The sequence below is a fragment of the Leptodactylus fuscus genome, chromosome 6 (genome assembly GCF_031893055.1).
Source record: "Leptodactylus fuscus isolate aLepFus1 chromosome 6, aLepFus1.hap2, whole genome shotgun sequence".
NCBI lineage: Eukaryota > Metazoa > Chordata > Amphibia > Anura > Leptodactylidae > Leptodactylus > Leptodactylus fuscus.
In genome coordinates this window covers 155,905,826-155,917,236 of record NC_134270.1, presented here as the reverse complement: position 1 = coordinate 155,917,236, position 11,411 = coordinate 155,905,826, and the positions used below count along the sequence as shown (strand labels likewise).

General features: G+C 41.8%; 1 protein-coding gene across 3 annotated transcripts in view; it reads right to left on the bottom strand.

The window, feature by feature from the left end:
• Window positions 1-429: 429 nt before the first annotated feature.
• NECTIN1 (nectin cell adhesion molecule 1) overlaps window positions 430-11,411 on the bottom strand; it is a 183,493-nt gene continuing 172,511 nt past the window's right edge. Inside the window, exons 9-10 of one of the 3 annotated variants that reach the window (XM_075277724.1) lie at window positions 6,841-6,950; window positions 841-1,035 (exon numbers count right to left, since the gene is read on the bottom strand). In XM_075277724.1, coding sequence (XP_075133825.1) covers window positions 987-1,035; window positions 6,841-6,950 — 159 coding nt within the window. In that variant the 3' untranslated portion in view covers window positions 841-986. Of the gene's footprint in view, window positions 1,036-6,771; window positions 6,951-11,411 lie in introns of all 3 variants that reach the window. The other 2 variants (XM_075277725.1, XM_075277722.1) reach the window with 2 other exon arrangements.

The window sequence follows — 11,411 nt, the reverse complement described above, 5'->3', positions numbered from 1 at the left end:
TTCAAACTTCTAGGCTGTGGGCCTCAGGCAGAGCAGATTTTGCATGTCCGTGGCCACAAGAAAAATGGCCGCTTACACAGGAAGTAAGCGACCATTTTCTTGTGGCCTGTGGGCATGCGCAGTCGGCTCTGCCCGAGGCCTAGAAGTTCCTGAAGAAGATGGAGGCAGCGCTGGAGAGTTCTCTCGCAGCACTGGGGACACCCCCAGTGCTGTTTGAGCGCTGAGGACCGCCCCCAGTGCTGCGAGAGTACTCATTTGCATACAGATGAAAACTGGGATTTCTACTGAACAGCGGCGCAGAGAAGACATCTAAAGGTAGGAGAAGAATAGACTTTCTTAAGTCTATTTCTACGTGTGATCTACAAAAAAAATTGATTTTAATGGTAGAATCCTTTTAAAGAAGGAAACACGTAACATTGTGGCTTTTTCCTTGCAAAATCTTGTGTTAACCAAACTGAATATGAAGCGATTCCTTTAACCGTTTTCAAGCACATGTATGTTGTGAAAGGCATTGCCATGATCGACAGAAATATAGATCTCTGGAAAATCATGTGTATCTCTAATAAAGACTCTAATGTCAATTATCCATACATTCACACGTTGGTTATCACCTCGGGTTAAGAATACTTAAGTTCATTCTCAGACATACTCCATAAAAATAAAAAGGCAAGCCCGCCTCTGGCAGTTGACCACGACATAGTGGCATGTAAAGGGGGCAGGCTGTAAGAAGTAGTAGTAGCATTGGAGGAATGGAGTTAAACTGCAATTGTACTAGATCATTGGGAATGACGTGCAGGGTCCTGCCAGCGAGCAGCTTCAGACATACTGCTCTTTAGGGCAGACATACGGTGCCCTGGAGCCAGCTGGAGGGTAACAAAAGGTAGATTCTGGAGCTTTCCTTGAGTCCTGTAAGAAGAATGAGAGGGGCACATAGCCAGGATGTAATTGGTCTAAGTAGTAGTCCTCCCCATGGGCGCACCGTGTGTTCAGGAAGTCACGGGATTCAGGTATTTCTGGACAACGTTCTCTAAACATCTGTAGGAGAAACAGAGGATACGTTATACAGTAGAGGGCGGAAGGGTCAGTGTCTTACCATAGTGCGGTATATAGCTTAGAGGAATAACCCTTTAATGACATGTTCAGTTTGATGATGATATACAGATGTGCCCTTCCTTATCTTTCCACTTGGCTCCACATATCCCAGGAAGCACGGCACAAAATGAATAGCTTTAAAACAAATATATATGATTTTTCGATACTATGTCAGGAGATGTTTATTCTACATTCATCTTTATAGGATCACCCAGTGGTAGTAACGTGAATTGCGGCCTGTCACGAATATTATCATGATATTGTATTGAATTTGTATTGTCAGAAATTGGAGTCCTTAACGAAATTGGCAACAAGTTAAGGGTGGACACATCTATATAATGGCGTCTTTGTATGACTTCCTTTGGTATGTAGTCTAAGATATTCTCCTATCACTGCATTTCCTTATAGAAATTCCTTAACTATCCATAGTCTTCGTTCAAGAAAATGTTAGTTTAGATGGTGTAACTGGTGATCATAAGATTATATCTGTGATTTATGTTGTAGGTAACACTACAGGTAAGATCTCTAGCCTTTAACACCATTTCTGGGCAATAGGAAACATATTTGGGTTGCAGAATACAGTTAAAATTTTACATCTTAATTCCTTCTTTTTTAAAGGGGCTGTAAATAATGAAAACCAGTGCCACGCCTGCACAGAGCTGCACCGCCCTCTATCTACCACCCTACCCGTGCTCCCCAATCTGCCAATGACCTACAGTAAGACTGATTTTCTCCACACCTCACATTTACATCTCCGAGGCTTTTCTTCAGCTGCACCAGTTCTCTGGAATGTGCTACCCCAGGCAATTAGGTCAATTCCCTTAGTGTCAAATGTGCCCTATTTTAAGCTTACCTTAAACATTTCCTGATCTAATCCTTGTGCATTTAATCACTTTCTACTCTACTCCTCACAATCTGAATCCTTCCACTAACAGGACCATTGTACGAAACAAGCATGTCTACCCTTTGTGTCACCCTTGTTTCCTTATAGATCGTAAGCTCTTGTGAGCAGAGTCTTCACTTCTATTGGTCGATTTGTTTAGTTTGCTATTTGTCTGTAAAAGTGCTGCAGAATATTTGGGCGCTATATAAGTAAAGATTATTATTAATAATAATAATAATAATAAAAATAATAATAATTTACAGCCGTCCTTGTATGAGTATACACACAGAGATAGCTGTCAATCACTGAATAGGACCGCCCACTGGACTCCTAAGATAGGAATAAGCAGAAATTTAGACCAATAATTACTTATTCTGAATAGTTTCTGACTACACTATATATTGATCTGCAATTTTAAGCCGGGTTCACGCTGGGTCAGGATTTTGATGCAGAATCCAAGTCAAAATCCGGATAAAAAAAAAAGCCTCCCATTGAATTCAATGGGTTCCTTTTTCCATGAGCGGTTTGTTCCCACTCGCAGAAAAAAGAAGCGACATGCCCTTTCTTGAGGCGGAATCTGCCTCAGAGTCGGTGGCGCGAGCTCATTCATTTGGGCCTAATCTGGAACGGATGCCATGACTGGTTGGCGGTGCACTGTATGCACTGCACCGGCATCTAGTTGCGGCTAGCCGTTTTTTGGACCGGATTCTGAGGCGGCCTCCACGTCAAAATACGGTCCTAAAACTCCCGTGTGAACCCGCCTTTAATGTGATAGAGGACTGTGTTGCAGGTAGGATGTAGATGTTGGAAAAAGTTGTACACACTGACCATTTTTTCATATTTTGAGCATAAATATATATTATTGGCCATTACTTAAAATCATATGTGTTTTGTACAGCTTTTGCGTTATAATGTTACAAATGATGATGGTGTGTGAGGACGGGAGGTGGCCTGCTCAGGAACCACTGTAAGAGCTGTAGGAGCATCTTCTATTTTCACACTTGAGCTGACCATGTGTTACACACTAGCCCTAGTCATTGACTTGCATGGTTGGCGTGTAATACTACCTCCCCCCTGCAGAGGCTGCTATAAGCAATGAACTGAATTCAATCGATCATTCCAGGGGCTGCATACAAATATTACTATAAATCCAGAGAAAATTACCTTCCAAAATGTAACGCTGAAGAAAAACTAATATTGACAGACTATAAAAAAATAAAATAAAAAATCTACACTACTACCAGTTTTACAACTGACATACTTTCATTTTATTACTGTCCTTTATTGAATGGTAGAGGGTGTAGCAATGCCAGCTATGTGTGATGGGGGATTCGCTCTTGATGCTGCTCAGTAATGACATTTGAACGCCCTTGTGAGAGCACAAAAACAGATTCAACACATGACTGATGCCACTGAGTATGTAGTTACTGCCATACATGTCATTGGTCTACACCATGTACCACGTAACAAATGAGGCTGATCAATTATCAAAAAAGGTTAATTTTTAGAAATAAAATGACTTTTTTGAGTCCTGACACTCAATCGGTACATATTGGTAAATATTAAAGGGGTGTTCCTCTTCTTTTTTCAACCTCTGCAGAGGTTTAAGATCTCAAACCATGAATATGCATCTCTCCAAGGATCTAAGATAGCGTCTGTGCTCGGGTTGCCCTGCTACCTCCTGAGAAATTTGTGCACTTACCATCAGGGACCTTATGACCACTGTCACCTGCCTCAAGAAAAGAGAGGACTCCTCACAACTGGAAGTGCCCCAGGGAACATACCAGCACCACCAGGTACGCTGCAGGGCCCATCAATATTGGAGGTGGCCTGGAGGTGACGTTGAGTGTCCTTGGCCTACAACACTACAACTATTACTTCTATCCTCTGGTTCTCTCCAGGGAGTTGTATGTAGGAAATGGCGACATCACTCACAAGCAGACCGAAAAGTCATGACCACCAGGGACCCGAATGGAGACTCAGCTGAACACAGAGTTAAGTCTGTGCAATTTGTTACATTAAACCTCTGCTAGGGTTAAAAAAAGGAAGCAGGGACATCCCATTTGAGATAAAGTCAAACCATAAAAGGGGTTCCTGGGTGTTGGATACTGATAAGCTATCTTTAGGATAGAGACCGTAATCAATATTTTAGATTAGAGAGGGTCTGACACCTGATGACCCCCATCAAAAGACACAAGGTGGAGGATGAGAGGTGCACCCTCTGCATGGCTCATTTTATAGTGGTTATGTTTGGTATTGCAGCTCAATCCTGTTCACTTGAATGGAAGTGAGTTGTAAACAGTCCATGTGATTGATGAATGTGATGTGATAGTCAGCTTCAAACAGCTGATTGGGAGGATGCTGAGCGTCAAAGCCCCCACAAATCTAATATTAATGTTCTGTTCTAAGGATAGCTAATCACTGCCTGAAATCCCTTTAATTTGTGTATTTCACACATGCAAACCTCACCCCCAGTGTAGGTCATTAAAGGGGTATTGCATTTACAAGATATTACCTATCTAGGTAATAATTGCTAGTTGGGTAATGGTTCTGATCACTGGGACCCCCACTGATCATCAGAAGGCTGTGACTATAAAGAGTATGTGCCCTGCCTCTCCTTACATAGACACAGCTCATGGAGTGGCAGGGAGCATGCTTAATGTCTACCCCATTTATTTTCCTCCATATTGTAACAAATGGGGTTCATGGCAGGTCTCATTCACTTAATTCAAACTCCTTCTTGCCATAATATAGCAGCTGATGGGAATGGGGTTATCCATTGGAGATTACACTGATCTAGCATTTACTATGGACAAGTGATATCTGCTTCTGACTAAAATTTCTATATACAAATGAAATGCTACACTACTAGTCGCCTTCTTGAGATATGTGGAAGAAGTCTACTACTTATGTAGTGTTACACAGCCAGAAAAGCAGAGAGAGAGGCTAGAAGTCCATAGCAGCGATGGAGATAAAAGTCTTTAAAGTGTAACAAAACTTTCAAAACGGTTTGATTTTCTGGCAACATTTGTGACTTTCATAAATATTCTAATATACATTATTAACAAATGTCTCCTTTCTGTGAAATCCAAGTTGTTTCCCTGTTTATTGCTATCTGAAATCTGTGCACTGCTTGTGACTGGAGGGAAGCTGAGGCTGGGGGAGATCACTTCACATAGACGTATCTTGGTCACTTTATGACAGATTCTGGTGTCATATGAAGCACAAGATACTCACCATTCATATGACACCAAGATCGCAGTTCTTCCTTTATTATTTACACCAGTTGAAAGCACAGTCAGGATTAAGAGCACATTACAGCTGCATATAAGTATGCCAAACTGTGTTGACTGGTATCTTGGTATGTGAACATTGAGAATCTCATCTCTCATACAATATCAGAATGTCAGGAGTATCAGTTCTGATACTGTGACTTTAAGGTTTCCGTGCTGACCTGAGAAGCCTCTGTATGTCAGAGATTCTGTGGTCTTGTCCTGATTAGGTCTATTTAAAGAGGGCCTTTCATGTCCTTGGTCACATGTGGTTTTATATACCGCTAGAGAGCCGACGGTGTTCTGAATTCAGTGCACTGTTGGCTTTCCTGTTATGTGCCTCATGGCTGAAGATATCGGTGCCATTATAACGACACCAATATCTGCCCACTGTCAGAAGGGCGTGCCTGACAGTCTAGCTTGCTGTGAGGAATGCCCCCCTGACAGTACTTGTCCATGGCCCTGTACTGTCAGAGGGGGCGTTCCTTACCAGCCAGTGATGATCCTAAGCTGTGAAGAACGTCCCCCAGTACTCATCTATGGATGAATACAGTCATGGAGGTGTTCCTTGGCATTTATTTCCTGTATGGTTTCTGGTGGTGATAACTTGAAGGCCCAAATTCAGCAAAGCCCATCTGTCCTTGCGGCTGGCACTGGGGAAGGTGTTTGGGGTGCTGTGGCTACCTCGCAGTGCTGTCTTGGATATAAATAGCTTGTTCTTCTGCTTGCTGTTATCAGCCAGAAATTTGCCCTTGGAACTTAACCATAACACAGAGTCACCAGAATCCATGTTATAAAATGCCAGAGATAAGTCTGATTGAAGTCATTGCCCCCCAGACTCAGATTCCCTGCCCTATACATGAGCCCGTTCACCCAGACACAAGCAGTGTACAGATCTAGCAACAAACAAGGAAACTAAGTGGATTTCAGCTCAGGATTTCACACAAAGGAGACAACATCAGTTACTAATGAATATTGTAATAAATTGTATTAACACAAATACTGACACAAAATCAAAAGTTGGCCAAATCTGTAGTTATTATCTGGAAAACATTTTCCGTGATTTCAGATTTGATATTTCTAGTACATCTATAGAGTGGAATTTATAAATTTGTTGACAGGTTGGAAGTTATCTTTATACTCCAGTAATATCAACCCATAGGACTGCAGAAAAACCTCCTAGAGACAGTCCTGACATGTAGATTGTATATGTACATCATAATAAACATGACATTTTACATTCTGCTGAAATGAAACATTGTAACAAACCTTCAGTTAGGAAATGACTGTAGAAATGCCACTAATGGTCTAAACTAGCACTAACTAAAAGTAGTTAAATGCTACTAAAGTCATGCTTACGAGGATACATGCGTGAAGGCAGCAGCATGCAGGGAACAGATATGAGGTGAAGGGAAATATACCGGAGCGGGAAGTAGAGAGAACCAGGAAAAGGTGGTAAAGATGAGGTGTCACAGTGATGTGCTGACCAATACTGATGGCTGAGGAGCATTGGGAACAGAGTACCTTGAGGCCAGGCTGAGGGAAAGGCTAGGTTGCATGCTTTAGCGTAAGTGAGGCTGGATAGTTGCATACTCGACAAGGTCTCCGCTGGCGTGGATGGAGCTCCCGGTGGTGGGAGGTGACGCCAGGGCAGAAGTGTCCAGCTCAGCATACTGGACATCTAGGTCCGTGTGACCAGAACTCTGCAGATCAGAGCACCAGAAAGTGAGACAATGGGCCTAGTAAAGGTTAGTAGTTAGGAGAAGGTAGGGGAGAGGGAGGCAAGGAACTGTGCACAAGGCAAGGATGAGGAGATAAGAGGTATAAGAGAGGAGGACGAAGGAAGGAGAAAATAAAGAAAACAGAAAAGAAACAAAGGCAGAAAAAAATAATGGAACATAAATATAGTCAGCAGAGGATAATCAAGGCCTAACCACACAAGCAACGCTGCTGTTCTTGTTACTTTCTTGCAATAACCTTGTATATAAGAAAACGCAATACACCTGTGATATTCCGCTTCTTTCTCACTGTAAAAAAATCAGAGTGAATTGAAACTCCATTTCTGGGTGGGCCAGTTTTTACTGCAACAAATAGCAAATGTCACACCAAAATCTAAACAGTAAAAATATTGTATCCATCTCATTTGTCATAACCAAGCCTTTCACTATTGTATTAGCATTTTTTAGAAAGTTCCTTTAACCCATTGAAATTCTTATACATGTATATAGGTTCTTGATTTTTTTTCTTGTGAAACGATATTCCAGGCAATATGTTAGAATATGGAGGTTGTGCAGGGTGGAAACACTTTTCCCAGCGTCATTGGCTAAATATCATGTTCCTGGATTCACAAGAGGTTTTAGTGGGTGATTCCTGGAATCTGCCTCAGGGGTGGTTGTACAGCAAGTGCCGCTCCATTCAGTTGAATGGGAGCGTCTGAAAATAATTGAAGGCTTATTCGGTTATCTCCGGCTGCTCCATTCATTTGTATGGGGACGGCTGGAAACAGTTGAAGGCTTATTTGGCTATTTCCTGCCAGTCCATTCATTTGAATGGGGATGGCGGAAATCGTCGAAGGCTTATTCAGCTATTTCCAGCTAGTCCATTCATTTGAATGGGGGTGGCCAGAAATAGTTGAAGGCTTATTCGACTATTTCCGGCAGTCCCTATTCAAATGAATGGAGCTGCACACCCTATAAGACAAGGCTCCCTGGTTCTTAAAGATCAGTGTGATCAGCAAGTTGCCCTCTCTCATTTGGATAGGGGTAACATGTTCTAATGGAAATACTCCTTTAACTATAGGCATTGACATTGTAAGAAGTCTTGTAGGCTGCCTTCTTTTGAACACCATATTACAATACAGTGCTAATAAAGTTGAGGAATTTTTACACAGTCACCCTGCTGGCACCTCCATCTATCTGTGAGAAAACCTAGCGCCACCACAGGTGAAGTAAAGCATTACACTGTGCTCATTCAAATCACTGGGCTGTCTGTGCAATTCAGGACAGCACGGGTCCTCCAGAGCGAGAGACACTCTTTGTAACTGATCTCCTCTCTGGCCAAGAGATCCTAAATGGGAAAGCTACTGTATTAAATCAGAATTTACTAATAGGATGTATGAAGATGGATTTTCTAAACTAGACAACTCCTCGAAGTCTATTACTTTGTATTTTTACAATCAAGGCATCCGTCATACCGGACTACCTTACAGACATAGTAGAAAATGAAGTCAGGAACTTAGGCAATATTGCAATAATCTATTTTGTGGCCCTATTTGGAGGGGCTTAATAAATTTAGCTGAGTTTATATTACTTCAGGCCACCCTAGGATGCCTCTGTTGAAAAACAGCCCAGATCTCCTTCACGTAAACACTATTTGTCTACTTTAATTTAATTTCACGTTGGAAACAAGTTCTTTTTAATATCGATTCAGAACAAATCTTAGGCTTTTCCATCTATCGACGTCCCACTAGTATAATAAGGGAGCAATTTCTGTAACGTATGTCGGATTTCTGCCGCTTCTGCGTCTTTCTTATCCATATAAAAGATTGAGTAAATCAGATACGGGTCATATTTCTATTCATCAATAAGACACGATATTTACATCAGTTCTCGTTTCTATCACTTAACCCCGCACACAGACTACATATTACATAGTGATGAAGACCGGATATGTTAACAATTCACTGGAGCTTTACTGCCTTTCAGATATTTTTTGGGAAAATTCTCAAATTACTTGAAAGCGTCTTAAAAGATTGATACAACCTCCGCAACCTCAGTTTTTATGTTCTGAAATATACAGATAGTTTTATTCAAATTCTCCAAACCATTGCTGAGCTAAGATTAGATTTTTTGGTAGGGAAAGTGTTTAGATTATATAACTGGATAAAGGATATGTTCAATCGGAAAATAACTGGAGTCTTAAAATCAATCATACTGTAATGTATAGCAATAAACAATCCATTCCTCCACTGGCTCCAACCTCTTTGGATGCGTCTCGGGCGAGGAGCTGATGTAGATATCGGCTATAGGTCACCCCAGTTTTCTGGCACAACTAATAGAAATTTGTCGGACCGAGACATCCTTGCCACGAATTGCCTTGATCCCATCCCTACTTTGCAATGCTTCACAAAATTTGCAACTATTTCACCAGAAATTGTCATGATCAAGTTAGTAAATTTCCCAAAATGGAGCATATTTACTATTAAAATATTTCAGAATTAAGAAAAATTGACGTTTACAGATTTATTAAGTGCTTTAGATACGGTCTGCCAGTTTCTGTGGCTTGTTTGGTAAATGGGCCTAGGTTATCAGAAAAATTGCAGAAAATTTTGCGCAATTTTTTTTGTACCATGACGAACTAATCTTTGATAAATATGGGGTTATCCAGTTTCTAAGAAACTGGTACCGAGGTTGAGCGGGAAACAGAGGCATAACTTGAGGGGAGCAGAGGTTCCAGTTGCATCGGGCCCAGAAGCCTTAGGGGGCCCATAAGCACTGACATCAGTATTGAGATTGCGGCTTCCATCTGGCCCATAAGCCAAGGAGACCCACATATTACCCTAACCACACTAAGGTGGATTGAATTCCTAAGCACCCGTAACCATCACTATCAAGAATTCACTGTAGGGATGAGGTAGGGGGCCCCGGACAAAAGATTGCATCGGGGCCCGCAGGACTTTAGTTACACCTCTGGCGGGAAAGTTGTGCTGCTCACTCATCATACAAACTGTAGTGGCGAGTATCAGTACAGCAGTGCTTCCCCTTTGAAATCTATGGGGCATCAATAGAGTACCCACACTAGTGGGTATATTGCAACACACAGTATATAACCAGTGCTGAGAACTGTTCTGTCCGAGTACCATTGATATGCAGGGGATTCAGATATTGAACCCCCTCAGATCCAATAATGATGGCCTATACTTTGGATAGGCCATCAATGTTTGAAACCGGATAACCCCTTTAAGACTGTCTAATCCATGTTTACATCTTTTATGCTAGGTTCACATTTGTGATCGGGTTTCTGTTCTTCGGCTCCGCTTGTGGCCCAAAAAACAGAAACCAAATCTGATTAAAAAGTGGTTACCCACCAGGTTTCCGGCTATTTTCCTATACATAAAACGCTGAAAAATGCAGAAAGAAAAGTCCAGCTTCCTTTGGGGACGGAATCCCCGAACAGAAGCCAGGCGCAGATGGGAACCTAGTCTTATCCTGCAATTATCTGACCAAAGGCAGGACAATTAGACGGGGTCATTATTAGAAATGAGCTTTCCCAATAATTGTCCTCATTATTGGGCCGTTGGGTGGTTTATCTTTTCTGAAAACAAAAAGATCAGGTGTTGAAATTCTACTTATCCAAATCTTCTTTCCACCAACATAATCTTTCTAGGGGAATCTGTATTCCCCCGTAAACATAAGATAGTCAGCCAGACCTTCCGTAATTCGTGTTTTCAGATGGTTTTTCTCTTATGATTTTGGAGACCTTAACGTAATATGGGGAGAAGTTTGAGGTGGTCTTCCACCTTGGATTCCTCTCCATATTCCGGCCTTATATAACCTGCAGTAACTTTGGCTTTCCACCCCGGTTTTGCTTGTGGACTAGTCTCAGACACAATAGGGCTACATTCAGTGGCCGATCGGCAGTGTTCGGGAAAGTATTTTAAATCCAAATTCTAAATACTACTTCAAAGTATTTTACAAATACTAAAATACTTGAAAAATGTAAACAACTCCTTTTCTGATTGCAATAGGTCCAAGCCCCTTGCAACTGGCTCCATAATGGATTTATACTGGTGTAGCAACTCCAATTCACCGGGCTTGAAAGCTGGAAGTTTCAAGGTTGTCGTTATTTTGCGTAATTTGGGCTCCACGTTTTCAGAAATCAAACGACAGACAGCGTTGTACGTTGAGTTCCATCTCGTTTCACCGGGCGGTTTTAGGGAAAATCCAGTGACGGAGTGTATGAAGTCTGAGGTCTTGCAAGATGCCAAATTGCAGTGTTTCGTGCATTTGGCAAAAGTGGCCCAATACAGTTATTTGTACTAACCCGATCCTGTAGTGCTTGTAAAAGCGTTCTTGACGTCAGTTGTGGCAAGCAAGTTCAAGGTGTGGCTCTGGCACCTTAAGTGCTGAGGCAGGATAATTGCGTCCCCTTCACTGGTATTACGA